General features: G+C 41.6%; 1 protein-coding gene and 1 long non-coding RNA gene across 12 annotated transcripts; one reads left to right on the top strand and one right to left on the bottom strand.

The window, feature by feature from the left end:
• Window positions 1-351: 351 nt before the first annotated feature.
• LOC110698366 lies at window positions 352-15,650 on the bottom strand. Of its 11 annotated transcripts, XR_002506723.1 has the most exons (5): window positions 15,285-15,606; window positions 14,201-14,413; window positions 14,018-14,093; window positions 13,856-13,914; window positions 352-691 (listed from the first exon to the last, which is right to left on the bottom strand). XR_002506723.1 is itself a non-coding variant. In XM_021875779.1 (4 exons), the coding sequence occupies exons 1-4, from the start codon at window positions 15,518-15,520 to the stop codon at window positions 14,059-14,061; spliced, it is 360 nt and encodes a 119-aa protein (XP_021731471.1). In that variant the 5' UTR covers window positions 15,521-15,605; the 3' UTR covers window positions 13,050-14,058. The 11 variants fall into 11 exon arrangements, 1 of the variants encoding a protein (XP_021731471.1); XR_002506720.1 differs by having other exon boundaries at window positions 14,018-14,413; window positions 15,285-15,605; XR_002506724.1 differs by lacking the exon at window positions 352-691 and having other exon boundaries at window positions 13,050-14,101; window positions 14,201-14,244; window positions 14,321-14,413; window positions 15,285-15,604.
• A 6,455-nt stretch (window positions 15,651-22,105) lies between these two features.
• LOC110698379 lies at window positions 22,106-22,671 on the top strand. The gene is made up of 2 exons (XR_002506740.1): window positions 22,106-22,266; window positions 22,352-22,671. It is a non-coding gene; the product is annotated as an uncharacterized LOC110698379 (long non-coding RNA).
• The last annotated feature ends 5,227 nt before the right edge of the window (window positions 22,672-27,898 follow it).

The following is a 27,898-nucleotide window of genomic DNA, read 5'->3' as shown; positions in this document are numbered from 1 at the left end:
TAGTAACATTTTTTAATCATATAGTAACACTCTATCAGACATCTTGTATCACTTTTGCGAAACTAATGTAACACCTTGTTGATTATCAGGTAACATTTTTCAATCATCTTTAGACATATAGTATCACTATATTCGACATCATGTATCACTTTTTGCAAACTAATGTAACACCTTGTTAATTATTATTATTATTATTATTATTATTATTATTATTATTTAAAACATGCACTTTATTATTTTTTTAAATATATTAGAATAATATTAACTTGTACAACAACCACAAATAAGAAATTAACATATACGATAGACAATAATTAAATTGATATAATTTCATATTTTCTTTAATAAAATTCCATTACCACAATTTTTTTTTGTTTGGCTAAACAATCTAATAATCCAAACTAAAAGATTATCAAGTACTGCTTTATATGTAGTACCAATAGTCCCTCTTTCTAACAATTCAGCTGAACCTCTTATCATTTTGTTCCAAGGAAAATAACTTAGTTCCACCGGCACAAAACACCAAACTCCCACTCTTCCCTTGATCATGACTTCTTGTTGCGCCTCTTCACTTTCTTTTCCATCTTGTCCTCCGTCCTCATCATTGTTGTTGCATCTACTTTCGCTGAATAGTTTGATGCCATTGTTCTTTCATTATGACGGTTTTGATCTGTCCTCTACATTCTTCCTTCTAAAGCAAAGCATGTGATTGACCTTATTAGTACCATTACTCCAACAATGATTACCCATATCTTAAAGTTAATACCGATATCACTGTGAAAAATAATAAATCAAAAGGTAAAAGATTAAGAGTAAAAAATAATCCATACAGATTCTGATAGATTTCACTCAATCCCACGCCGATGATGCAAACCTAATGCAAAAGTCATTTACCTCTTTCATATATTCATGTTTTTATCTTAAAATCCTTGTTTTAGATAATAAATAATCTTACAATTACACTTACCAAAAGCATAAGTAGCAAAAAGCCTTACCTAAGGATTCTACAAAATAGCATCAAAAATATGACTGCAGGTTGAATTTTTTGGGACAAACATAACAAAAGCTACATGACAACATCTTCACACAGCAAGGGCAACAATTTAAGTATTAAGTAGTAACAACAATTGTGAATTAACAACAGCTGTTTAGGGTAAAAATACCCTATGCCACGTGGCCCAGTAGAATCATGACACGTGGTAGCCCACCAAAGGCCCAGCGGGATCCAATCGGATGCTGCCACATGGCATTAAAACCCTAATCAGGGAACATGTCTCCCCCACTAAAAATAGAGGAATCCTCCTCATTTATTGGGGATTCATAAATTCATACACGAAACCCGAGCAATATTAATTGCGGAATCTCTCAGAATCAGTGAGAAAAACCAAATACCTTCCGCACTATTACCCATCCGTAAATCATACTAACTTGATTGTCGGAGGCGGAACTCCACCTAACCGGAGTTTCGTGGTTTTGCAGGTACAGAAGTCAGGCGCGCATACTCCGTATTGTAACTCTCCCGAGGGACTAAAAACACCCAAAACATTTGGCGCCATTTGTGGGGAGAGCACTACTGAGATGGCATCCGATCCTGTACCGAATGCAGAGGGAAGCCAGCCTCCGGCTGACCCTGAGGTCCATACGGACCATGAGAGTGGCAGTGGGGACAACTACGACGTCGAAACCTACATGGCCCTAGACGAGTCATTCCGTTCTAGGCGCACCCGTTTCAAGGAAACAAGGGAACAGGGCCAAGACAAAGCTAACCCAGGCGGCATGCCTGTGAGACAACCCCAGGCGGCGGAGGGAGCTGCCCCCGTCACTAGAGACGAGCTCATGAACCTCATGACTAGTTTCAAAGGGGAAATCAAGGATATAATCAAGAAGTCAGCTGGCTCTAGCAAGGGTTAGTCGGCAAAGAAGCCTTCTCCCTCCGAGAAGAAGCAAATCAAAGAGAGGGTGCCTACTCCGCATCGCAAACACAAGGGGACGGATGAGCCCCTAATCGACCTTTCGAAACTTTGTTTCCTCGAAACGGGGCAACGGAAGGCCACCCGGCATACACAGCCGGATGGGTCAAAGAAGACGTTCTCTAACGCCCGGTTATTCATTCGGGAGAAGAGAAGTCATAGCATGTCCCAGTCGGCCTTAACGTCGACCTACTCAGACAGTTTTCGGAATACTTCAATGAAGCATTCGGAGACGCAGTAGGGGAGTCAGTCACTCAGTATATCTGCACGTACTGGCCCTCATGTGATCCAGCAGCAGGCCCCGTATGTGCCCCAACAGCCACACGCCCAGTATGGATCTCCATTCATGCAGTCGGCACCCTTCGGGGGTTAGGCGGCCTACCAGGTCCAGCTCATGGACTGGCAGCTCCGACTGCAAAACCTTGGGGAACAACCTTCTGTTTTCTCCTAGGAGATAACCGAGGCGGTACAACTGACCAAAGTTAAGAATGTGTTGGTTGGTGCCTACGACGGTACCACCAACCCGGAAGACCACCTAATAGCATACACCAACCTCATGTACCTACAGGGGTTGGATGACACCGCCTGGTGTAGATGCTTCCCGGCTATGTTGAAGGGCATAGCCCAGCGATGGTTCGGCAACTTGCCGGCTTGATGCATCAATAATTTTAAGACGCTTGCATACCTGTTTGCGTCTAATTTTTCCATGAATATCTCTGCTAAAAAGACAAGTCTCGACCTAGGGGCTATCCAGCAGGGTGACAAGGAGGGACTTCAGTCCTATGTCAGGCGGTTCAATCTGATGAGGATTCAGATTCAGGGGCTGTTTGACGAAGTGGCATATACAGAATTCTTCAAGGGTCTGAAGGATGGGTCAGCTTTTAAATTTGACCTAGTCCGCAAGAGGGTAGCCACCCTCCAAGAGGCGCTGATGGAGGCGGAGGCCTATATACAGGCAACTGAGCTTTGCTCTATCAGGCATCCGTCGCAGCCCTAGCGGTCCGACAGGAGAGACAGCCAGCCTAACCAGCCGGCCAAAAAAGAAGAAAATAAAAGAAAAGAAGTTTGGGCAGCTGACCGCCCAGGTCAGCAGTCCCAGAAGAAACAAAGGAAGTTGGAACCGTACGTCCCAAAGTATGAGTTCAAAAAAGACTGCTCCTCCATCCTCATGGAGATAAAGGACTGGGTGACAATCGAAAAACCGGCTGCAATGAAAAGCTCTGTCAAGAACAGAGACAAAAGCAAGTATTGCCGGTTCCATGAGGACGTCGGCCATGACACCAATGGTTGCTATAGCCTCAGGAGGCTATTGGACCGTCTGGCTGATGAAGGGGTCCTAGAGTCCTATCTGGTGAAGTCCAAGGGCAACCCCAAATCAAGTGGGGGACAGCCGTCCAAGAAGCCGACTGCTAGCTCTGAAACGGATGAAGAACATATCTTTACCATAGCAGGCGGCTTCGCAAGCAGGGGTCCTACTATCCGGGGTGCCAAGGATAACATCCGGAAACTATCCAACCCAAAAGATGAGGGCCAGGCGTCGAAAAACACCTTCCCTGAGGTCTTCATCTCGGAGAAGGATAGGGGCATGGTCAGGCGGCCTCACGATGACCCCCTGGTCATCGAATGCAAAGTTGCCAATCAGCGAGTTGGCCGGATCTTAATCGATACCGGGAGCTCGTCTGACCTGATCAGTTACCAGTGCTTGATAAAACTCAAGTATAAGCCTAGCAACATGCACAAGGCTCCCTACCCCCTAGTTGGCTTTGGGGGAGGGGTAGTGCATCCGGTGGGAATGATTGACCTACCCATCCGGCTAGGAGGCAAAGGGGAAGGACGACACATGGTCGTCAAGTTCTTGGTGGTCGAAGAATTGACCGTCTACAACCTTATTCTGGGTCGTCCCACCCTCAACGAATCCAAGGCTGTCATCATCCCATCTCTTATGATGATCAAGTTTCAGAGGGATGATGGGTCAGTTGGTGCCCTAAGCGGGGATCAGAAGACGGCTAGGGAGTGTTAACTCTCAGACGTCAGGCCGACTGTTACCGCAACCGGTCACAACGAGGAACCTGCTGACCTCGAAGAAGTGCCTGCCCCCAAGACAGCCGGCACAAAGCGAAAGGCGGACCAGTTGGCCCCCGCCAGAAAAACAAAATAGCAATCACTAGCCGTGGAAAGGCCAGATGACTCCCGACCCCAGCCGGCTGGTGAGAGCATTGACGTCGTCCAGGACGACAGCTGCCCTGACAGAACAATCAAAGTTGGGACAGTTGCTCATGAAAAGTTGGGGGCAGACTTGCTCCAACTTCTGAGAGAATTTAATGACATCTTTGCCTTTGAAGTGGAAGAGATGCGAGGCGTCAGCCCGGATCTAGCTGTCCACAAGTTAGCTGTTGATCCCAAAATAAAGCCGGTTAGGCAAAAGAAGAGGGATCATGGAGAGGAAAGATCTCAGGCAGCATCCGCCGAGGTCAAAAAGCTTCTAGATGCCGGGTTCATTCAGCAATGCTACTACCCGGATTGGGTAGCAAATGTTGTCCTTGTCAAGAAGCCGAATGGTACCTGGCGGATGTGTGTAGATTACACAGATCTGAACAAGGCATGTCCGAAGGATAGTTATCCCCTTCCAAAGATCGATAGCCTGGTCGACTCTACAACCGGCCATGCCTTGATGAGTATTATGGATGCCTACACAGGCTTCCACCAAATTCCCCTATGGAAGAAGGATCAGGAAAAGACGGCTTTCGCCACTAATCAGGGGTTATACTATTACACGGTGATGCCGTTTGGCTTGAAAAATGCGCCTGCTACCTTCCAACGAATGATAAACACGGTTTTCATCAATCAAATCGGAAGGAATGTAGAGGCGTACATTGATGACATGATAGTCAAATCCAAGCAACAGGCTGGTCACATAGCCGACCTCCGAGAAACCTTCACCACCCTCAGGCGGCATAAGGTCATGCTTAATCCCAAGAAGTGTGTCTTTGGCGTTGAGTCTGGGAAGTTTCTCGGATTTCTGATTGATCAAAGAGGCATAAAGGCCAATCCGGATAAGGTACAGGCGGTGATTGACATGCAGTCACCTCGCACTGTCAAGGAGGCCCAGAAGCTAACCGGTTTCCTGGCGGCACTAGGAAGATTCCTCAGCCGGTCAGGTGACAAGTGCCTTTACTTCTTCCAAGCAATCAGGAAGAGATCTAGATTTGAATGGGGAGAAGAAGCTGAGGCGGCATTTCAGAGGTTAAAAAAACACTTGCATTCTTTGCCAAGGCTAGTGAGCCCCTTGCCTAAGGAGGTTCTCTACATGTACCTAGCCGTCTCAGATCACTCCCTTAGTGCCGTCCTCCTTGCTAAGAGAGACGGCAAGCAGCTCCCGGTGTATTTCATCAGCCATATACTCAGAAATGCTGAGCTCCGGTACCCAATGATCGAAAATTTTGGGCTGGCTCTTTACAAAGCTATCAAGCGGTTGAAGCCCTACTTCTTGGCTCACCCGGTGACCGTCTATATTGATCAGCCACTCAAGCGTCCAATGACTACCATAGAGTCATCCGGCAGAATGATTAAGTGGGCTGTTAAAATGCAAAGCTTGGAGATAACTTTTGAACCAAGGCGGGCAGTGAAAGGTCAGGCGTTTTCCGACTTCATTGTTGTAATGACTAGGCCGGCACAGCCGGAGAATACCGATCAGGTATGGAAGTTATTCGTAGACGGAAGCTCTACCTCAAACGGTTGTGGTGCAGGCGTAATTTGCAAATCTCCGGAAGGAGATACTTATGAATATGCACTACGGTTCAAGTTTCAAGCTTCAAACAATGAAGCTGAGTATGAAGCCTTGCTAGCCGGAATACGTATGTGTAAGGCGGCAGGGGCAAGAAAAGTTGACGCCTGTTCTGATTCTCAATTGATTGTTAGCCAATTCAATGGTGACTATGAGGCCACCCATCCAGCAATGATCAAATACCTTCAGGCGGTCAAAGATGAGGCGGGGGCACTTGATGAATTCCATCTGAGTCAGGTGCCTCGGTCAGAAAATAATCAGGTGGATGCTCTGTCCAAATTGGCCTCATCCGCCACTTGTGATACGCCTAGGTCAGTTTTTCTGGGAGGTCATGGAAAAAAGAAGTATTGAGCATGACCCCATTGGAATTTTTCGACCGAAGCTCTTCTTGGATGGAACCCATCCGGGATTATTTGGTAGACGACACTTTGCCGGATGCCTCATCTGAAGCGGCAACACTTAAGAAACGTGCTTTAAGCTTTGAAATGTACAAGGGAGAACTCTTTCGAAAGGGTTACCTTCAGGCGTTGCTAAAGTATGTTACCCCAGAAAGGGGAAAAGAGGTGCTAGAGGATCTGCATGCGGGCTTTTGTGTGGTTCACATATAGGCGGCAAGTCTCTAGCAAAGAGGGCCAGGCGACAAGGTTACTTTTGGCCTACCCTTGAGGCAGACGCCATGGAATTGGTGAAGAAATGCGATAAGTGCCAGAGATTTGGACGGCTCATACACCGTCCGACAACTGATCTTACGGCTATCTACAGCCCGGTTCCATTTGCAAAATGGGGCATGGACATCCTGGGTCCCTATACGCCTGCCACAGGCGGCAGAAGATACATTCTGGTGGCTGTAGACTACTTCACCAAATGGGTTGAGGCAGAGGCGGTCAAAGGCATCAAGACAAAGGATGTCATCTCCTTCATCTGGAGGAACATCATTACCCGGTTTGGGGTTCCTATGTCTATGGTGTTTAACAACAGTCCTCAATTTGAAACACCTACCCTCAAAAGTTGGTTGGGAGATCAGGGGATCTCACATTGTTTTGCATCTATTGGGCGGCCCCAAGCAAACGGCCAAGTTGAAGCCTTCAACAAGCTCATCTCAGACGGCATTAAAAAGAAGATTGAAAGAGCCGGTGGTCTTTGGGCGGATGAGTTACCTCACGTCCATTGGGCCATCCGAACAACCAAAAAGGGGGCAACCAGGGAAACATCGTTTCTCATGACCTACGACACTGAAGCCGTCTTGCCAATTGAGCTTTATGAGCCAACACTTCGAGTCATGCTTTATGACGAAGAAGCTAATTGGGAGGCCATGCGTCTTGCATTGGACTCTCTCCCGGAATGCAGGGGCAATGCTGCCTTGCGTCATGAGATATACCGTCTGAGAATGACGAGGGCTTACAACAGAAGAGTACACAAGCGGCCCCTCAAACTGGGGCCCTTTGTGCTACGAAAAATGGAGTCAATCGGTAGGGCAAATGAACAAGGAAAGCTAACCCCAAATTGGGAGGGCCTTTACCGGATTTTTGAAGAAATTAGAGACGGCACCTACCGCCTGGAAACACCAGACGGCAGGCATTTAGCCAGAACCTGGAATGTAGACAACTTGAAAAAGTAATACTTTTAAGGAAATTGTAATTATTTTTTGTAAATAGAGTAAATGAACAAAGGATACTTTATTTCAAACTTTTGAATAAAGTCCCGTGTGCCATCCACAACCGGGCACCTCTAAAGTCCCCTGTGCAATGCACAACTGGGAATCCTAAGTACCTAACTTAGCTGAATAAAGGCACAAAGCCAATATATCTTAAACTGTCTGCTTTAAATACAAAACAGGCATCCGGCGACACCCATCCGGGTGAAATCGTTGAAGAGAACATCTCCCTTCTGGGTGGCACATTGTTCTATGCGTGATATTCTCAAACGGCTTCAACCGTCTAGGTTGAAGATAACCCATGTACGTTTGAATGACCTATCGCAAACAAGATAAAACCGGCTATTGCCCTAATGCAATACAGACGGTAACTTAAATCTTGCTAAGCAGCCGACTTTGCCCAAAAGCACTACAGCCGGACCCCGCTTCTATCCCGAATTTCACTAAATCATCTTAAAATTGACATTGGCTATTGCCCCAAGGCCATACAGCCGATATACTGTCTTATATTGCAACCGGCATACTTTGTCTTATATTGCAACCGACTATTGCCCCTAGGTAATACAGCCGGCCATTGACAACAATGTCAACTACACTTGTGCTTGGTTATTGCTCAAAAGCAATACAGGCGGTAATCCACATATTTGTATATATCCGGATACCATTCAAAACGTATACGTCCGGTACGGTTCCGTTTGCATAGACTCTGAACTAAGCCAGCGCAACCAACGAATTCAACTAACCAACCCTGTTGTACAACGTTCAAGGACCGCCTAATCGTTTGTCCAGATGTTTATGGACGGCTGCCTGCTTAGAGTTGGTAACTATAAGCAAACAACCATCCAGGGGCAAGCAAGGTTCACACACCCGGCACATCGCATGATTTGATGCAAAGCAAAGAGCAAAAAATAGAGAGAATTGAAAAATATGCAAAGCAAATCGACACAGTCGGTACAAATATATTAAAAATATTTCAAATGTTGACCGGACCCCTGTATGGGAAATACAGAAATTCACGGCATGCAGACCGGCCAGAAAAAAGAAAGAAAAATAAATCCTAATGCTGCTGCTGAGTTTGCTGTTGCTGCTGCTCCGGCTGCTAGTCCTGACCGGCGTTAGGGGCATTTTGGGTCTACTGGGTCTGAGTTCCCTCACCCGGCACTTCTCCGTGTGTCTGCTCCTCCCCAACGCCGGCCCACTCATCAAACGGCGCCGGTTGCTGAAGCCCGAGAACTTGAGCATCAAATACTTCAGTTGCGTATTTGTACCTCAAGTCGAAAAAGGCGTAGTCGGTCTCCGGATGGATCATGGACCACGCCATCTTCATGCGTGCTTCGCAGTCACGCTCGTTCTCGTTGACCAGCCGGGTCTGCTCAGCCGCCAGCTGGTCCAGAGCCTCTTTCTTGGACTTCACCAAATCATTTTTGGCTTTGTCCAGCTCCCCCTGCAGCCGGGAGACCTCCTCCTTCAACCTTGTCTTCTCCTTCTCCGCATCCTTCAGAGCTTGGATGTCGCTTTTGAGCTGGTTGATCTGGAGTTGACGGTCAGCAGCCGTCTTGTTGGCAGTGTCAGCAGCAGCCGTCAGCTGCTGGATGAGTTCCTCCTATTTCATCTCCCGGGCTTTAGTGTGGATTTCAAGAATTAGGGAGTTGTATTGACATATATCAATTAATTCGGCTGCCTGTTTCTGGGCATCCCTTATCTCCTCTTGCTTTTTCCGCAAGGGGGTTTTTAACCCATCCACCCTCAGCATCGCCTGCAAGAGCAACCGGTAATTGAGTTAGCAAAATTGAACTTAAAAACATCAGCTACCAAATCTTGCACAAAAGTACCTCATCCGGTAGACAAGCAGATTACTCAAAGATACTACATTCGGTAACTTACCTCAGCCAACAGTGAGGTAATCCGGTCAAGATTGACTTAGCTGACACCCGGCACAACCTCTCTCTCAGACCTAGTCAAGGTCCTTATCATTCTCCTGGCATAGTTTTGCATGTCCGGCCAGCGAGAAGCAGTATCTGCATCATGAGACATATCAGTTAAGTGTTGGGAATAAACGACTCCTACATTCAACCGGTTCCCGACCGAGTCTCCTGACTGAGAAGTATGAGATTTGACTCGAATTGGCCCAAGCGGCCAGGGGGAGTCAAAAGCGGAGTCCATACCTTGGTCATCCGGCTGAGGGGTGCCACCACCCCCATCCGCATTGGAGCCGGAAGCAATAGCCGGCACCCGGCTAGAAGGAGCAGGCTCCCTAGATCCGGTCTCAGCCGGCTCAGAGCTCAGGCAAAGACTTTGCAGACTTTTGCCAGCAGTAGTGGGCCTCACAGGAGCCAGAGTTCTGCCGGCTGATGGCGGAGTAGGGCCTTCTGAGACCCTGCGCATTTGTGGAGGCGGTTGAGGAAGCTCCCCACCCGGTCTCACCATCTGGCGAATTAAGCGGGGAACGTTCTGGCTTCCTGTCTGAAAAAAAAAACAATCAATAAGTCAGAATCAAGGTTATTGACAAAATATACAAACGGTTTTATGGCAGCCGGTGCTTACCCCACTGGCCCGGGCAGCAAGTTGGGCCCGTTTCTACTCCAACTGTTCTATCCTGATTTCAGCGGCTGACTTAGCCGACGTCATTTTAGGAGGAGTCATTTCTAATCCTTTCTTTGCAAAAATAACAAGAAAATGTTAGCATCATTTGCATATCATACAAACGGCATAAATTGTCGGTTAAGCAGTAGACCTTTGTCCCAAAAAGTGCTGAGACCGCAGGCGGAGAAGAATGACTCGTTCTTGAACCAGTCTGGATGAGGGACCCAGAATAGAGGGACAATGATTTGTGTCCTGTCATCTAAAGGCTCGGTAGTTTTCTTAAACAGCCCCGACTCCATTATGGCATCCCAAGCCTCAGCCGGAACCCTTGGTAGGGCGCACTTCTTTCCTAGAAGGGCCGGGTTCTTATTGTAACGGCGCACCCGGTGATTAGCAGCCGTTGAAGGGGAAGAGACGTAATAGAACTTGCTCTTCCAGCTCGTCCACTTGAAGGGTTTCTCCAAGGTCATCATGTACTTCGGATGCGTGGTAAGAGTGTACCAGGCATTCCAGCCGCCTGGGGCACGGCTTAAGTAATACATATGCACGAACACCTCCAAGCTAGGCGTCATGTCCTGCATCTCGCAGGCGGCATTATAGCCAATAATGTTCACCCAAGAGTTGGGTGTAAGCTGCCAGACCCCCAAGTCGTAGCCTCTTAAAATGGCTTTTATGCATTTGTGAAGGGGGAACCGGAGGCCGACTTTGAATGCCGCCTCATAGCAGCCGAAGTAATTGTCGGAATGCTCCAAGTCATCCTCCCAGACAACTGATGAGCTCGCAGGCGGGACACCCAACTCCCAGTCGTCCTCTACCGGACGCTTTTTCAGAAAAGCTTCGAGTGTTGCGTTTAATGTCATAACATCCCGGTCTCTCATATGCGCCTCCAATGGGTTGTTTACTGCCGCCCAGCTGTATGCCTCTTTATTTTCTTGTGGGGCATCCGGCGTCATGGTGGACTCTGATGATCCGGCTTCTTGATCGGTTTCCTCACTGCTTGAGCTCCCGGACTCTTCTAAAATCTCATCACCAGGTGTACTTGGAACGCCTGGTTGATCAAAGGGAGCGTCTTCAACCGGTGTATCGCTTGAATCATCTGATTTGTAATCGGGGTCAAAAGTCGTTTTCCTTGTCCGAGCCATTTGTCTTGCACATGAACAGAGACGGTCGGATTCACAGAAATGTAAGGGTGTTCCATGCACCCCTATACGGCATCCCCAGTCCTAGATTCAGTCGTATCCAGTGAACGGCTGACAACTGCCCTAGGCCGTGCCGTGTGTGTATTGGGAGAGTCCATTATTCTCTAACCTATACAACCAATAAACTCAAGAGGTTACAAAAAGGGCAAGGATGATACCTTGTATTTATGAAGACGGTTGAAGAAGACTAGTGCTGAAATTCCAAGATGTGGCTTGAAGATGCCACAGGCGGAGACGACCGTTTGTGTTGTAAACCTGAAGCACAAATACAAACAGTCAGGCATTTTGGAAGAAATTCACCCAAAGATACCCCAGGCGGTATCAATAAAGTGTGTTCAAAGATACCACAAACGGTATCATGCAGTTCTACCCAAAGATACCCCAAGCGGTATCATAATAGCTTGCTCAAAGATACCCCAAGCGGTATCAAGGAGGCTTACTCAAAGATACCACAAACGGTATCACAAAGTTTTATTCAAATACACCCCATGCGGGATCAATGAAGCTCACTCAGAAGTACCCCAGACGGGACATCTCCATCTGAGGCTCCATTGAATGTTTGAAGGGCAGGTCATGAGCAAGCTATGAAGATCATTGTTCAAGCACCCCCCAGGCGGTATAAGCCCGGCTAAGGGTGCGAAGTATCTAAGTCTTGAAGCATAGCTTGCATATACCCCAGATGGTCCATAACCGTCTGTGGGTCCAGTTCTGAAGAGATATTATTTGAAGACACCCCAGACGGTCCAGAACCGTTTGTGGGTCTGATTTTGAAGAATCTTGTTTGAAGAATCTTGCCGTCTGAGGGTCTATGAAATGAGTTTTTTGATAGGCAGTTGTTTGAAGGTGGTCCAGACAGAATCCTTTCGGTTGAGGGTCTACTGGATGCAAAATGCTACTGACTGAAGATACCCAGACGACATGTACCCGTTTGTGGGTCTTTTGAATGCAATTCCTTGAAAACCATTGATTACAGATATCACAAGCAGTATATCACCGCCTGTGGTCCTATGGAATGCATTATTAAAGGCCAAGGTTTGAAGGTACCCCAGACGATCCAAATTGTCTGTGGGTCTACCATTTGAAAAGCAAGGTCTAAAGATGCCCCAGACGGCATGTAATTGTCTGTAGGTCTTTTGAGTGCAACTACATGAAAACCAGTATAAAGGTGCACAGGCGGTATCCACTGTCTGTGGGGATATGGTATGCATTCAGAGTAGTCCATTGTTTAAGGATACCCTAGACGGTCCACCATCGTCTGAGGGTCTATCTTTGAGGATCATGGTTTGAAGATTCCCCCACACGGTCCACACCGTCTGTGGGTCTACCAAATGCAAAGCATAAAAAGGGCTTATGGAGTCCCAGACGGTGTATGACCGTCTGTGATTCTACTCAAGTTAAGAAAGAAAATCAAGTCAGACGGTACCTGGGAGAATTAAGTGAAGAAGTCCTCAACCGGTATCCGTATGCGCTTCAATGAAGCAACTGGTTACACAAACTAGCAGCCGGTGTCAGAGCTCTCAAGGAAATTCTGAAAAAATTTGTAAAGTGAAGAGGAGCGAGGGTGTGCGCCTCAATTTATAAGCAAAGACCAGAAGGCGAATCGCCACCTTCTGCCTTAACCTTTCGAATTTCGAATCCAGGAGAGAGAGGCGGGAAGCAACTCAATCGTCGCCTCCTCTTTACTTGACACCTGTCACAGGTGACACGTGGCTACGCCACGTCACACATGTGAGGGGCAAATTTTTAGGGTAAAAATACCCTATGCCACGTGGCCCAGTAGAATCATGACACGTGGCAGCCCACCAAAGGCCCAGCGGGATCCAATCGGATGCTGCCACGTGGCATCAAAACCCTAATCAGGGAACATGTCTCCCCCACTATAAATAGAGGAATCCTCCTCATTTATTGGGGATTCATAAATTCATACACGAAACCCGAGCAATATTAATTGCGGAATCTCTCAGAATCAGTGAGAAAAACCTATTTACCTTCCGCACTATTACCCATCCGTAAATCATACTAACTAACCGGAGTTCCGTGGTTTTGCAGGTACAGAAGTCAGGCGCGCATACTCCGTATTGTAACTCTTCCGAGGGACTAAAAACACCCGAAACAACAGCCAACAACATTAACAATTCCACTAACAAGACTAATAGTATCCTCAACAACTAATCAACTGAAAACGACAAAACAATATCCTAAAACCCATCATTCAAACTAACAACGAAAGCCGGTATTGACTGACTACTGATCCCACAGCCTAAAATCACAATTAAACCATCTAAACAGAACTTGCAATTAACTTAGATTTTTATGTGGGTAATTCGTGTTTACCTTAATTTGAATGGTGAATATCGTACTAAGATCGGAACTTTATCAAACTCAGTTAAAAAAAGAGTGAAACTTAATAAATACTCACATGAATTAAACTACAAATTAAATTTCGATAAACCTCAGATTGTAAATTAAGCCTTAAAGTACCCAATTTACTCATTGTTGTAGCTACTCTATTGATACTATTTGAGAGCAGAAGGGAGTAACAAATAAATAAGCAAATTATTTCAGTTTTTAATTAGAAAAATATCAACAACAAAAAAAAGCACTCTATACTGTGATAGTTAGTTAGGATGAGCAAATAATGACTCATAACTCAACAATTTCCCACCTGGCACACAATCCAACATCCAAATGGGCTTCACAATACGTAGTCCACCAATGAAATATCTATAGCAAAACATACAATGAAATAAACCACATTCAATATAATTTAAGGTATTCTACAAATAATACAAAGGAAAAGTGAAAAAAATACAATGAGTTAGCTTACTGCAAATTATATGAGTGACACGGTGCCCTAAAAAGTAATTCTCAAATCGACGTCCCCCATGCTTCAGCTTGTATGCCTGATACTCTTATAATGTTTTTATTATATGTGGTTATCATAATCAGTAAAATTAATTGATCCAAGCACCAATTACAAGAAAATTTTGGAGGCTAATTATTGACAAACCTGGCATAGTTAACCCATCTCTTCTTTGATTTCTTGTAGATGCCCTATAAATTTATTATCCTAACTGTCAGGTTAGAACAACAATCTACCTAAATTATCATCAGTCAAGTATAACATTACTTTTTAAGAGTAGCTACAAAAGTAAGGTGATCGCAGGGCCAATTCGTACTTGCTTAGCGTATCCTCTGGTGCTCGCATGTATACAACTGCATCCTAACAACAAAAACAATAATTATACCCAACTTACAACAATTTTCCAACTAAAATTTCAAGAGGAGGATGAGCATAATGCAGAGTGAGTAGCATAATGTAGAGTGAGTAGGATAACCCGTTTGTACATAATTAACTGATCATGCAAGTATGAGAAAGAGATAAATAGAGTATAACTGAGTTTTCAGACTGAAGTGAAAGCTAAACTCATCGGACTCATAAAATTCCAAAAAAATCAAGCAAAATCCAAAAAAAGGGGAAATTACAGAAAATTAGCCAATTAATCATCTTAACCCCATAAAATTAAAACCTGGAAAATGTAGCAACTGATGCAATCATCACAAATTTCTTACAAAAGTAACAATTAATCAAATTAAGTATCGGACTAATGAAAAATAAAAACCCAATTCCATAACTGGAGCTTAATATAATTAAAATTACAATAAAAAACCTTGCCAAGAGTGGTGGTTTTGGCCATAGCAGGAATAGTAGCAGTAGCTTGAATATCACACACAAATACAGAATTCCTCCGATTATAACTGGCATTTCCTTGAATTTGTACATCTCTTTTGCCCACAATTACTTAAATTCTCGACAAGCTTACGAGAGATCCATTCAGAAAAGAAAATAATTATATTAAAATTGGTTAGATTAGTCAATAAAGATCAAATTACAAGGTAAATCAAATCAGCAATAATTGAAGAGATGAAAAAACAAAAATCCCAAACTCATCAAAATACTACGACCAATTCAGATGCATGCAAAAATCAGTATGGTAATAGTGAAATTAAACATGTTAATAGGGAATTGAAACCCTAACTTTAGCTAACTCAAATTCTTGTTGATAATGGAAGGGAGAGGGAACGAAACTAACCCTAACCCAAACTTTAAGGTGGAAGCCACCGAAGATGGAAGCCAGGAGGTGCCAATCGTGTCTTTGGAGGTGGCAATCATCGCTGTCTCTTCAACTAGGTGCACAGAGTGTTTCATACGTCTTTGGGTTAGGAGCACGGGTTGCGATGGGGGTAGGCTGCGGTGGGTGGGGGCTACACTATCGCACTGGGAGCGAGAAGGGGGTAGCGGTGGAGCACCGAGACGGAGAAGTTCCATCAAGCTTGATGGAGAAACCGAGAAATACGAGGGAGGAAGAGAGTTGTGAGACTATGAGGGTTTTTTTTAAAAAAAAAAAAATTATATCAAATTAAATTTACAACCAAATTTTATCTAATATCAAAGTGTTATTACAACCAAGTGCTACATAATATCAAAGTGTTACCGTAAAGTGTTACCTAGTATTAAAGTGTTACAAAAAATGTTACCTAATTCAAGTATTCAATAATGTAACACCTCTTATTGTTACCATAAAATGTTACTTTTTTTAAAAGTGTTACTATGAAGTGTTACTTATGTTAAAAGTGTTACATTGAGTGTTACATTCTAATAAAGTGTTACCAAAGTGTTACTTATTAATTTAATATTTTGCATTTCAAGAAGTGTTACCAATTATATGTTACACAAAGTCAATTATGTACTAGTGAGACTCGTAGATCAGGCGACCTCTAGAAAAGTGCACGGTTAATAATACCCCATGAATCCCAACCCCTGTTTGTCAATACTCTAGATGTGCACAAATCCAATGTTTTATTGCTCATCCATCTTGCAATTTACGTGATTTACCGGTTAAAATTTGATGATGACTCAAATACAGAAACAATACAACCAATCAATCATTAATCATTCAAGCAATTCAAATTTCCAATTCCATTCTTGAATTATAGTGACAAACAACATTTAGTGTTGAATCATTTATACTACCTCGGTGTATAAACACCTTAAGTGCATAAGGCACCTCAAATCCTCAACCTCGTCTTATATTTGACTTCAATTCTCCCTTTACTCATTCCATTTCGATTATCATGAACAAGTAATAAAAATAATTCAATCCACAAATTCATGTAACTTTTTCTCTTAGTTCATCTCGCAAGTTAATGCATATAAATTACTTACATGATAAATCAACGTATATAAAACCTCCACACGACTACATGTCATACACAAATCAAGAATATTTACCAATGAGATTTGTTACCAAACAATTTCAATCAACCACAAGTTCCCTAACATGATTCTAAGTTTTTCCAATCCTTAAACATGCTCCTAAAGTCATGGTTTATCGTATCCTTGTACGTACCTTGAGTAAACGAATTGATGTGCAACTTTACCAGCTAGAAATCACCATCTATGAAGTCCTCTCCTAAACCAAACAACAAGATTCCAATCAATACCCAAACAATCAAATTTACAGCAATACTAACTTTAAAACCTTCAAAATCCAATTAAATAACACTTTAAAACCTTCCATTTAATTAAAATCAAAAGCTTATATATAGTTCTGTAAGTTTCCTTCATAAAAACCTTTAAATACACCTTTATACATGAAATTACAGCAAGTTTAAAACTTTATAAAAATCTGAAGATTTATTTTTTGTATGAAATCTTGAAATTATAGTAATATGTAAAAACTACCTACATTATATAGTAGTTTAGTAAGCTTTAAACCAAAAAAATCATCAACTCTATGTAATGAAAGACTTCAAAAACAATAACAATAATCTGAAAATTAATTCTTGAAATTAGACTTTAAAGTTCAAAGCTTAATAATCATAAAATACCCACAACCAATGTTTAATGGAATTAGAACTTGAAAATATGAAATTAATAAAATTTAAAACCAAAATTGAAACTTTAATAATCTGAAAATTTATTTATAATCAAATTAATTAAACTTTAACATAATTTAAACATAATATGATTAGGTAACTTAATTAACACGTTTTAAACCCTAAACCCATGAAAAATGAATATTTAAACCCAAATTTTCTTAACTAAATAAATCTGAAATTTAATTCACTAATTTAAACATAATATAACTCATAAATCTTTTAGTCTTTTAGAGTGATTCAACACTAGTAAACAATAATAATAACAATTCAAAAATCAAAATTTAAGAAAGATTAAAACTGGGAATAAATTCACAAAAGAGAAGGAAAGAGAGAGAAGCAAACGGTGGGCTAGCTGGTCGGTGGACGACCGCAGAAGCAGCAGGGGGTCGCCGGTGGTGGTGCGTCAGTGTCTGTGGTGGCTGGTCTGCAACAAGGCGTCGAACTCTTTTTTTTTTTGTTGACCGTGAAATAGGAGAAAGCAAAAAGGGAAAATATTTGGGGTTTCTCTTTTTATTGTACGTAGAATAGGTGAGGGGTTTGAGGAGTTTTTATAAATACTCCCTCCGTTTCGCATTAGTTGCGACACTTTTCATTTTCGGCCGTTTCATATTAGTTGCAACACTAATATATTTGGAAAGGACCCACCATTATTTTATAATTTCTCTCTCCCACTAACCCCACTTTCACAAATATTTTATTATTTCTCTTTCCTACCAACCCCACCAACATTACTTTTTTTTTATTTTTTTTTATTATTTCTATCTCTTACTAATAATATTTTATATTATAAGCCTATAAGCCTAGTCTATAGTTTTCTTAAAGTATGAGCCAAACCTACAGTTGCAACTAATGCGAAACGGAGGGAGTAGTATATGTTGGGTTTTACGATGCGTGAGCACCGCGTAAAACCAAAGCCCGCTTGGACCGCATGTATAATTAATACAACTAAACAAACTAACATGAAATTATTAGAGCAATACACACATAAAGAGGGAGAGAGAGAAAGTAAAGAAAAGACTTCCTTGCCCCTAAAGCGTGCTTCTCACGAACCTCGAGCACGAACCACGGAAAGCTCAAGACCCGCAAGTGCGAACCCTCCTACGTCGCACATCCACGTGCCCGAACAAGGTTCTTACCTCGTAGCTTAAACAAGGCTAAACCAAAAGAAACTCAAGTTTTATGAACTTAAAGGTTTTCTCAAACTTTTGGGAGATGCCTTATTGAGTTCAACTCAAAGTGTAAATTTCCCAACTCCCAATGTTGGTATTTTAAGCAAAGGCTCCCAAAAACCTCAATCATCTTTCCATGTGGGAGAAATGATAAAGTGAGAAAATAAGCAATTAATTCAATTCTAAATTAAATTAAATAGCATAAACAATAAGCAAATGACAACTGACAATCCAAGGGAGGAGTTAGGTAAGAACCACAAACCTTCCGCTTGGAGAGCAAGCAAGCCGCTACCTGACCCTTAGTCAATTCAAGCTGACCGGCCAAAGCCTTGGGCTCCAAGGCACGTCCAGCTTGTGGCCTAACCCTCGGTTGGGCCTGCCAGCATGCCGCAAGCCCACGTGAGCTTGCTGAGCACTAACGGGCTGCTAGCTAAGCCTGCTCGCGTGCTTGCGGGTTGGTGCTAGCTTTGCTAACATTGGCCTGCTCGCATGCTTGCGGGCTGACGCTAGCGTTGCTAGCTGAGCCAGCAGGCATGCTTGCGAGGCTTGCGCTGCTAGCTAGCTAGCTAGCTTGGCCAGCTCGCCCGGCCAGCGCACATGCGTGGCTTCTAGGCTTGCGGCCGAGGCTAGAGCATGGCTATCAGCCTTGCTAGCCTAGGATGCCTAGTCCTCAATTGGCTAGGACAATGCAAGGCTAGGTCTTTGCGCGATGACTTGTCATTTGACTTATTTTCTCGTCTTCTCGATTCGTTGAATCGACTTGACGTTTGACGCTCGGCTTCGACGCTCTATGCTTGAAATCCAATGCATGAGTTCGTAAAATCTCTATCAACTTATTTAATCCTTCGGATTAATTCGTCTCCTTTGTTAGGTTACACAATTGGGTGTGACCCGTAGGGTTCAGTCAAGAGCAAGCTGTAAGATTAATTATAAGCGACCTCTAGCTAGGCATTCCAATCACTTGACTTCACTAAATAATTAGCTTTCCTAATTAATTCCGAACCCTCTATCGGAATAATACACTTGTTCGAAGGACACCATTCCTTTCAGTCTCCCACTTGTCGTTCTAGATAAATGTGTTGTATGTGTATTGCCTTTTTCCTATGTCACTTAATGCCTGTCCATGAACTGTAAGGTAAGATTCATCGTCATCCTTATTATGTCCATAAGTGTTTCTCGATTTCCGAGTTTGACTGTCAAGAGCAGATGATTTATAAAATCCATCTGAGCATGACCATGCATTTTCACAGTCTCGCTATTTGAGAGGCCTTGTAAACAACAAAGACATGTTTCTTATTATTAATAGGAGGACATTCCCAGTCTTGCATTGTAAAGCTTCCCTTACTAAGAGGCCCTAGCCGCCTGAGTGTTGCCTTTATAACCCCGTTGTACGATAGACATTTGACAACTTCAAAACAGACTAGTACTCAAACAAGAGAACTTACAATACTCATAGTCAAGGAAAGAGGTACCGATAGCCATAATGAGTAATATACTTATGACGATTGTTAAATCTCTTACAGTATTCTCATAAGTCGATCCGATATAGTTCTAAACTCATACCTGTGCAAATGATTTATGACATTCATGTCCTAGTAGCATAAGAAAAAATGCTATAAATCATACTACACACTAATCTCACATGGTCATTAGTCGTCCAAACTTCAAATGATCTCAATTAGGGATAATTTCGATATGACATTCAATGTTCACTTAATAGGTGTTTCTTTATCCAAGAAATTGTCTTTATACCCTATTTTGAATGTCGTCAAATTGAATGGACTCATTATTTAATTCTTAACCACAATTAAATAGTTTGTGAAATAATAAGTTGAATATTATTCCACTATGAAACTTTTTAACGTTTCATCTTATGATAAATGGTTTTCCCAAATGTTTTAAGAATAATACTCATTACAAAACATTTATAGAATTCACACCCATATATAATATGCTTGGTTTCTTTTATGTAATTGTGAATGTTGTGGTTCACTTGTTGCATAGGTTTAGTTATGATTACTTTGCAAATCTTAGCATCTTCATTATTGAACACTATCATAATAAGATGATAAGATTCGACTATGTTATGGATTATATGTGATTTAGGATTTATTGTCCAAGTGATGTCTCCCACTCATTTCCATGATTTGAGATCTTCAACTTGGCAACCTACAATCATCAAAGTTCAACAACAAACTATCCATTGAACAACACCTCTTTCATTGCCTATAAGGCAACAATGTTCTCAACATATATTTCAGTAGATTTTGCTTTGCTTGGATTTTACTCCAACCAGTTCACAATGGTTTGGGATACCCTAGTCATTTGTGACCATGGAAATTTACCTTAAATTTTCGCACAATACACGTGGACATAAGTTCATGTTGCCATTCTCAAGCCACGACGCATCTAACCTCGTGGTTATAAATGGCTTCCTCATTAAGGATGTAATCCTTGCTAAGGTTGTGCTCACAACATCAATACTTAATTATACTCGTTTCCATGCATCAAGAACTCATCCTCTTACTTAATCAAGTACTTTGGATCTTGATCATAACCTAATGATCCATTACTTGGATTCAAGTTGATTGGTACTTTATACTTGTCATGCTCTAAGCATGCAGGTCATGTGACGATTCCATATCGTAGCACACATGATGGATTCAATTGCAGAACTATTCCCAATTTGATCCCACTCATGTGACTTTTAGCTCATCTAGTTTCACCGAGTCTTGCTAAACTGTGTGCTATATGATACAGTTGAAAGTCTCTACTAGAGTCTTTCTTGTTTAACTTAGTATTTGTCTAGCTTATACTTAGTTCAAACATTTGCTTAGTTTTATACATATGGGTTGAAAGCCTTTTCAGGTCCTTCATGTTTAACAAGGTAAATTCCTTTACTCGTTGAAACATTTTATTAAGTCTAGTCAATAGATCTTAATTCCCACTATGTACTAAGTGTCGCCTTAGCTTTGTCCATTATTGAAAAATATACCTTCAAATCTAAAAATTTAGCATTTGATAGTCATTTCACAATAGAGTTCGTAAACTTCTTGTTGGACCTTACAAAATTGACTTTTGCTCCTACTAAACTTCTTATCTAAAAGAATTTCTGTGTTTCTCAATAAGCTAACCTTTATGAGAAAACATGTTCCAGTTCCTACATGCTTCCCTTAATCCACTAATGGATTTCTTGAGCTTGCTTTCAAATCTAGCAATATTTAGATTTAAAAAACCCTTAGACTAAATCCATAGTCTCTCCTAAAATCTCATTTTGGGAAGGCGATTTTGATATCTATTTTGCCACAATTCATTTGCACAATTTTTGCTAGAACAATCACGAAAAGACTATAAGCATTCCGATTAGTGAATTGGTTTAATTAAAATCAATGCCGTGAATTTAATTGTAAGCTTTTCAACCAATCTAGCTATGTATGTATATACACTTCCATATTTGTTAGTTTTCTCTAGGGCTGGCAAAAGCTAACCCAACCCGACCCGAACCCAACTTGAAATAAACGGGTTTTGAGTGAGATTTTCAACCCGTTTATGTAATTGGGTCAACCTGAAACCAACTTGAAGTTAAACAGGTTGGGTTTAGGTTGGTAATCCGAACCTAAAACCAACCCGCCTATACCGGTTTAATTGATTGGTTTAGTTTCAGGTCAGATAATCCCGAACCTAACCCGCATAACTTAATTAATTCAAACTTTAAAGCCTAATTTTGAAATATGGGCCAAGCCCAAATTATCTATGCCTTAGTTATTCTAAGTTTCCAACGGCTAAAATGAATGACTAAAACCCTAAAGCTCATCCTCACCTCACGCCGCTGTCTCTTTCTCATTTACTCTCACTCATTGTCTTTCTCTCTCCTCTCTCTTTTCTCTCATTTACGCCATTTTCAATTTTTCTCCATTGAAATTGCTGATTCAAGCTTGTGAATCTTCATCTCATCATTCTCAAGGTAATTTACTAGTAAATTCCATTCTCTTTACTTAATTCTGTTGTGTTTTAATCTGTTTATTGTTTATGTTGCTATATTATTTCAGCATTTCTTCAGTTCATTGCGATTTGTTTTCGCCGATACACTAAGTCCACCGAAGAGTGCACAAAGCCCACCGAAGAGTGCACCTCAAAGTTTAGCAGCAGCCATGGGCAGTCAGATCTAATTTTTAGTTTATTTCTTCAAAATTAGTTGCTGTTGGAAAGCTTAGGAAGTATTTTGGACATGTTATTTGAGTTTCCTAGATTAAACCTTTATTTTCCACCTATTGGAAGTATTTTGGACGTGTTTTCCTACTTTAAATTGTTGTATGAACTATGCAGCAGCACTACAAATATGTTTGCTTTAAATTTGCATTTTATGTTATTGAATGTTGATTAAGCGTAAATATTCACAAGTTTTAAAGGTTGACACAACAGGTTAAACAAATTACAGCTTTATTTTTGTAAGGAAAATTTAACAATAATAATCCAACCTTTGGCCGGTTCTTCCAAAATAATCCTATCTTTTGATTATTCTAGAATAATCCAACCTTTGTTACCCATTTTCTCCTACCAACCCTAGTAGGTCACCCTACCCATCAAGCCGGTTACTAAGCCATGTGTTACTTTCTTATTTGCTATTTTTTTTATTTTTAATTTAAAAAATAATTTTAATTTAAAAAATAATTTTAATTTTAAATTCTGATAATTAATTAAAAAATAAAAAAAAAATCCCTTTTTTTTTTTCTCTCTTCCTCTATCAGCTTCTTTATCTCTCCTCTCCATAACCACCAGTCCACCACCTTCCTTCATGACCACCTCACATCCCTTCCACTTACCCACCATTAATAGCACCTACAACTCTACAAGCTAAGTCTACAACCACCCCAACACACTAACATTACCACTCAAGACACCATCACCACTCAACACAACCTGCCGCTACACAAATACCCACCGGTCGACAATAGTCACGCACATCATGCAATCATCACCAGCCCGTCATCACCACCGCCTCCTCCACCATCCTCACCCACCAAAACATAAGAACATCATAAACCATATAATATCAGCATACCGTCATCACCTCCCTCAAGACTTCCGCCCACACCACCCCTGCCCACAACGAACAATAAACACCACCCTACACCCATCAAAACCTGTCAAAACCACCCTTACCACGAATCACCACCCTTACTCACCACAAATCACCACCCTTACCACAAATCACCACCACCACAAACCCAAACGACCCTCAAATTATAAACCCCAAACGAAACTCAAATTTTAAACCCCCAAACTTACCTTTCAAAATTTCAATTATGGTTTTATATGGTTAAATTTAACCATGAAAACTCTGGATCTAAAGTTTTAAGGTTTAATTTAACCATCAAAATCTCACACTTAAGAGCTTAAATGGTAGTGAAGAATTGAAACAAAAAAAAAAAGGAAGAGAGAGGAAATGGCGATAACGAAAAGGGGCGGGGCCGGGCAGGGGAATGGGCAGGGGTGGCGACAGTGGCGGCGTGGAGGCAAGGTGGCAGTTGTAATCTGGAAGGAGGAGATGAGGGAGAAGGGAGTGAGAAAGGTTAGGGATGGAAATAATAATAAAATTAAAAAGATATTCTTAAAAAAATAAAAAGGAAAAGAAAAATAAAATGACCGGTTGTTTAGGTAACAGGTCACTTAGGTTCATTAAAAGATAATACCCCTTAAAGGTTGGATTATTCAAGAATAATCGGAAGGTTAGATTATTTTGGGGAAACCAACCAAAGGTTGGATTATTCTTGTTAATTTTTCCTTTTTTTTAAAAAAAAACCAGGTCAAGACAGGGTAGGTTCAGGTTGAATTTTTTGAGCTCCCACTGAGGCTAAAAGTCCTAGACATATACTTGAAAAGACGCTAGAAACTATTTCTATCCATAACTGAATATGTTGTCTTTTCTTAGCTTCGACAATTTGTTTAGTGTTACATTAGTAATTTGTGCATATCTTTAAGAACTTTATAGGAAGGGTTGTGATCCATCATCATTCGAGTCATTTCCAAATGACTTTGAGGTCTCCACCAAGATATTATATTCTTTGTGGAGCTGATTATGAAATTCCAATTTCATAACCTTAGGATGATCACTCTTGGCTCAAGCAAACATCGCTTGATCTAATCTAGACGTTTTGATATCTTGCTAAGTCGATTCTATACTTCACCGAACTTATGAGCTACTCAAGATCCAGTTTATTTCATATTTGATGCATATAGTCATATTCATTCAAATTCTTGTGAAAACATTGAAGTAATGGAATAATCTTTAGCTTTTGGAGTCAATTATCTATACCTAGCACAATAGCTCCTTTCTTTGTCGGTTTCAAAAAGTAAGACTTGCTTATCTTAGAACGATTCTGAATCGATCAACTTTCAAGAGTCTATCTGATGGAGCCTTGAGTGTTCTTATTAATGTGACATTGCTAAAAATAGTCGGAACACAAATCATGTCCATGATTTGAACCTTATGAGTTTATGGTAGGGAAATATTTGTTTATAATCAAGCATTCTTGACTTATGGCTTAAACAACCATGCCATTCAAACAAAACCAACAGCTACTGTTCTTTACTTTGAATGTGAGTCTTTCTGTGTGTAAACAAAATGATTGCTGATTATGGAACACAATAACCGTATTTGTTCCAGGCTTACCTTAAAAAGGTCTTTAAACAAAGCAGATGACCTTACAGCTGATGTAGCACCACTTACTTCATTCCAAGCTCGTAAATCAATAACTTAGCTTAACTTCATTTGTTTTGAGGTCACTTCGGAAGTGGAACTCTCAAGCAGTATCTAATACTTATGAAGATAAGTTGCTAAGTTTAACTACGATAACATGAACTCTCAGGTAGAATTGGAATCTCGTATTCCTTTTCTTTGTTCCTTGTTTCCTATATTTCTTATCATACATCATCTCATAACTTTAAGAACCATTTATTTAAGTGGTTTGACTTTTATACTTTGTTAAGCATAATTAAGTATCTAATGCGCTATAAAACAAATTAAAGTTCTTTATTTCCTTTAATTTGTACTTGAATTACTACATTCATGAGTCATACTCATTAGTGTATAAAGAGAAAAGATATGTTGTTTGTCAACCTTTGACAAATTGAGTTTTCAACTCAATACTTCATGTTTATCAAAACTACCTAGTATTTTGAATACATGGTTTCCAACCGTCCTTTCGGACTTAGCCATAAAAGTCATTTATGAGAAGTTGTATTTTAGAAATGCCTTTTCTATATTTGAGAACCATTCTCAAAAGATTTCCTTTACCAATTGTTGGAAACATTATAATTTGATTTAGAATTCTACAAATATAAGTGCAAAGAATAACAATTTATCAAGATAACATAATAAGAATTGAAATACATGCAAATTAGCAATTTCAATTAACTTATTAACGTTCTATTCACACATTCATAAATTTGTCCCAATTAGGCGAGAATAAAACGATTCCAAGATCCCAAAAATTAATAAGTGATAAATGCTTTGGCTTGTCTTAACACTTATTATTTTAAGGTAAGCAATCTAATTGATAATAGCTCTAAGTTATTCTTGGTTCGATAAATCGTCGCATCTGATGCTTTCTTGACGATTATCTCTTTTGCCACGACATCTAAGGACTCCTTACTGATATCGTTGAGTTTAACCATAACTAACGCGTATACTAGTATACCTTACTTCCTTAGGAAAGTAGTAATGCCTTGCTTTGGCATAGCCCATTACTATTCTCTATAGTTCGGTAAGTGTCATTTTGGAACAACAAATTTTAACTCAATATTATAGGGACTTAGGGTTTCTATGTTGGTTGATTTAAGTAAACTAAATTAATCATTCAACATTCGAAACCCTAAACATGCATCTAATATTGCAATTATATATAAGCAAATATATAAAAGATAATTAAAGACACATGGCAAACTAGCATGACCCCTTGAAACTTGAAGCATCCAATTCTTCAAGGTCACCATCACATCTTTTGCTCCATATTCTTAGAAACGCCGTCTTTAGCTTTCACCATCAAGCTTGTAACTACTAGAAATTAGGAGTAATCTAAATAATCTAAGTACAAAAATACTTAACAGCACGTAGTTGTAGGGTTTCGTAGTGACCCACACTACGCGGAATGAAACCCGCCAAGATCCGCCCCCATAATAAATGCAATTAACAAGCAAAACATAATTAAATACAAGAAAGGATAAAAGATTATACCTTTGACGCTTTCTTTGCTCAACTATGAGCTCTTACTTGAACCACGAAAATACGAGGTCTCCAACAGAATCGTACCCTCGAACCCGACCCGAGCTTCCTAAGTCTCGAAGGTTAGTCGAGACCCGGACAAATAAAACTATGAGTTTTACGAATCAAGGTTTACTCAAATCAAGAGTTGCCTTTTAATTCCACTCAAGGTTATCCCATTCCCAATACCTTATCAAGGTTATCCCATTCCCAATACCTTACCAATGTGGGGGAGTTGGTAAAATCAATAAATTATTTAATTCCAAATTAAATAAATAATTAAGTTAATCACATTGCGACAAGTGGCACAATCACATGCTAATGAGTGATGACCAAGGTTAGGTGGGGGGACCATTTGCCTTGCCCCCCAAGGCCCTTGATTGGTCCCCACAATCATGCACAAACCGGCACAAGGTTGCTGGGCTGGCAGCCAGCTAGTGCTGCCAGCTAGCACTGCCCAGCTGCCTAGCATCCCCAGCCAGGCAGTGCGTGCTGGTGCTGGGTGATGCTTGGTGCTGGTGCTGCGTGCTAGTGCTGGGCGCTGGTACACGCAATGCTGGCACTGGCCCCAGCACTCCCACGCAATCCCTCGCACACACTAGCAGCCCTCGCACACGCTCTACGCATAGCCACTCGCACCCTACGCACAGACAGCCCAGCCAACGTGCCTAAGCATGCAAGGCCCTAGCATGCGTGCTGGGCAATGGTGCACATGCACACGCACGCACGGAAGCCCTTGGCATTGCGATGGTGCTGTGCGTGGTGCTAGGCCTGCGATGGTGCATTGGCTGTGTGCTGCGATGGTTCAATAGGCCTAGGCACAAGCACACGACTAGCGTGCTGTGATGCGAGGCAAGCACCCACGCTAGTACTTGGTGCTAGTGATGGTGCTGCCATGCTAGGCACGCACGCCTGCCAGCACCTAGTGCCAGCGATGGTGTTCCTAGCACACCTAGTGTGCTTAGGCTTGCGCCTAGCCATGCTAGGTGCATGCTAGCTCGAACTAGCCTAGCATCGACATGGTTAGACCATTGTGATGCTACGGCTACGCTCGTACTTATCGCTTGTGATTTTTCGACGCTCGGCCTCGACGCCCTAGGCTCGATATCCGACGTCTGTATTCGTAAAACTCCGTCGGCTCATTAAATCCTTCGGATTAATTCGTCGTCTCGGATCGGTTGTTCGATTGGGTTTGACCCGAAGGGTTTAGTTAAGATTAAGCTGTAATATTAATTATACCTTAATACTACTGACCGGAAGCGGCCTCCACCTAGGCATTTCAATCACTTGACCTTACTGAAGAATAAGCTCTGTAATAATTCTGAACCCTCTA

Source organism: Chenopodium quinoa, unplaced genomic scaffold, assembly GCF_001683475.1.
Source record: "Chenopodium quinoa cultivar QQ74 unplaced genomic scaffold, ASM168347v1, whole genome shotgun sequence".
Classification (NCBI taxonomy): Eukaryota; Viridiplantae; Streptophyta; class Magnoliopsida; order Caryophyllales; family Amaranthaceae; genus Chenopodium; species Chenopodium quinoa.
The sequence above is the reverse complement of the archived record's forward strand: the minus strand, read 5'-3'. Positions and strand labels throughout refer to the sequence as shown.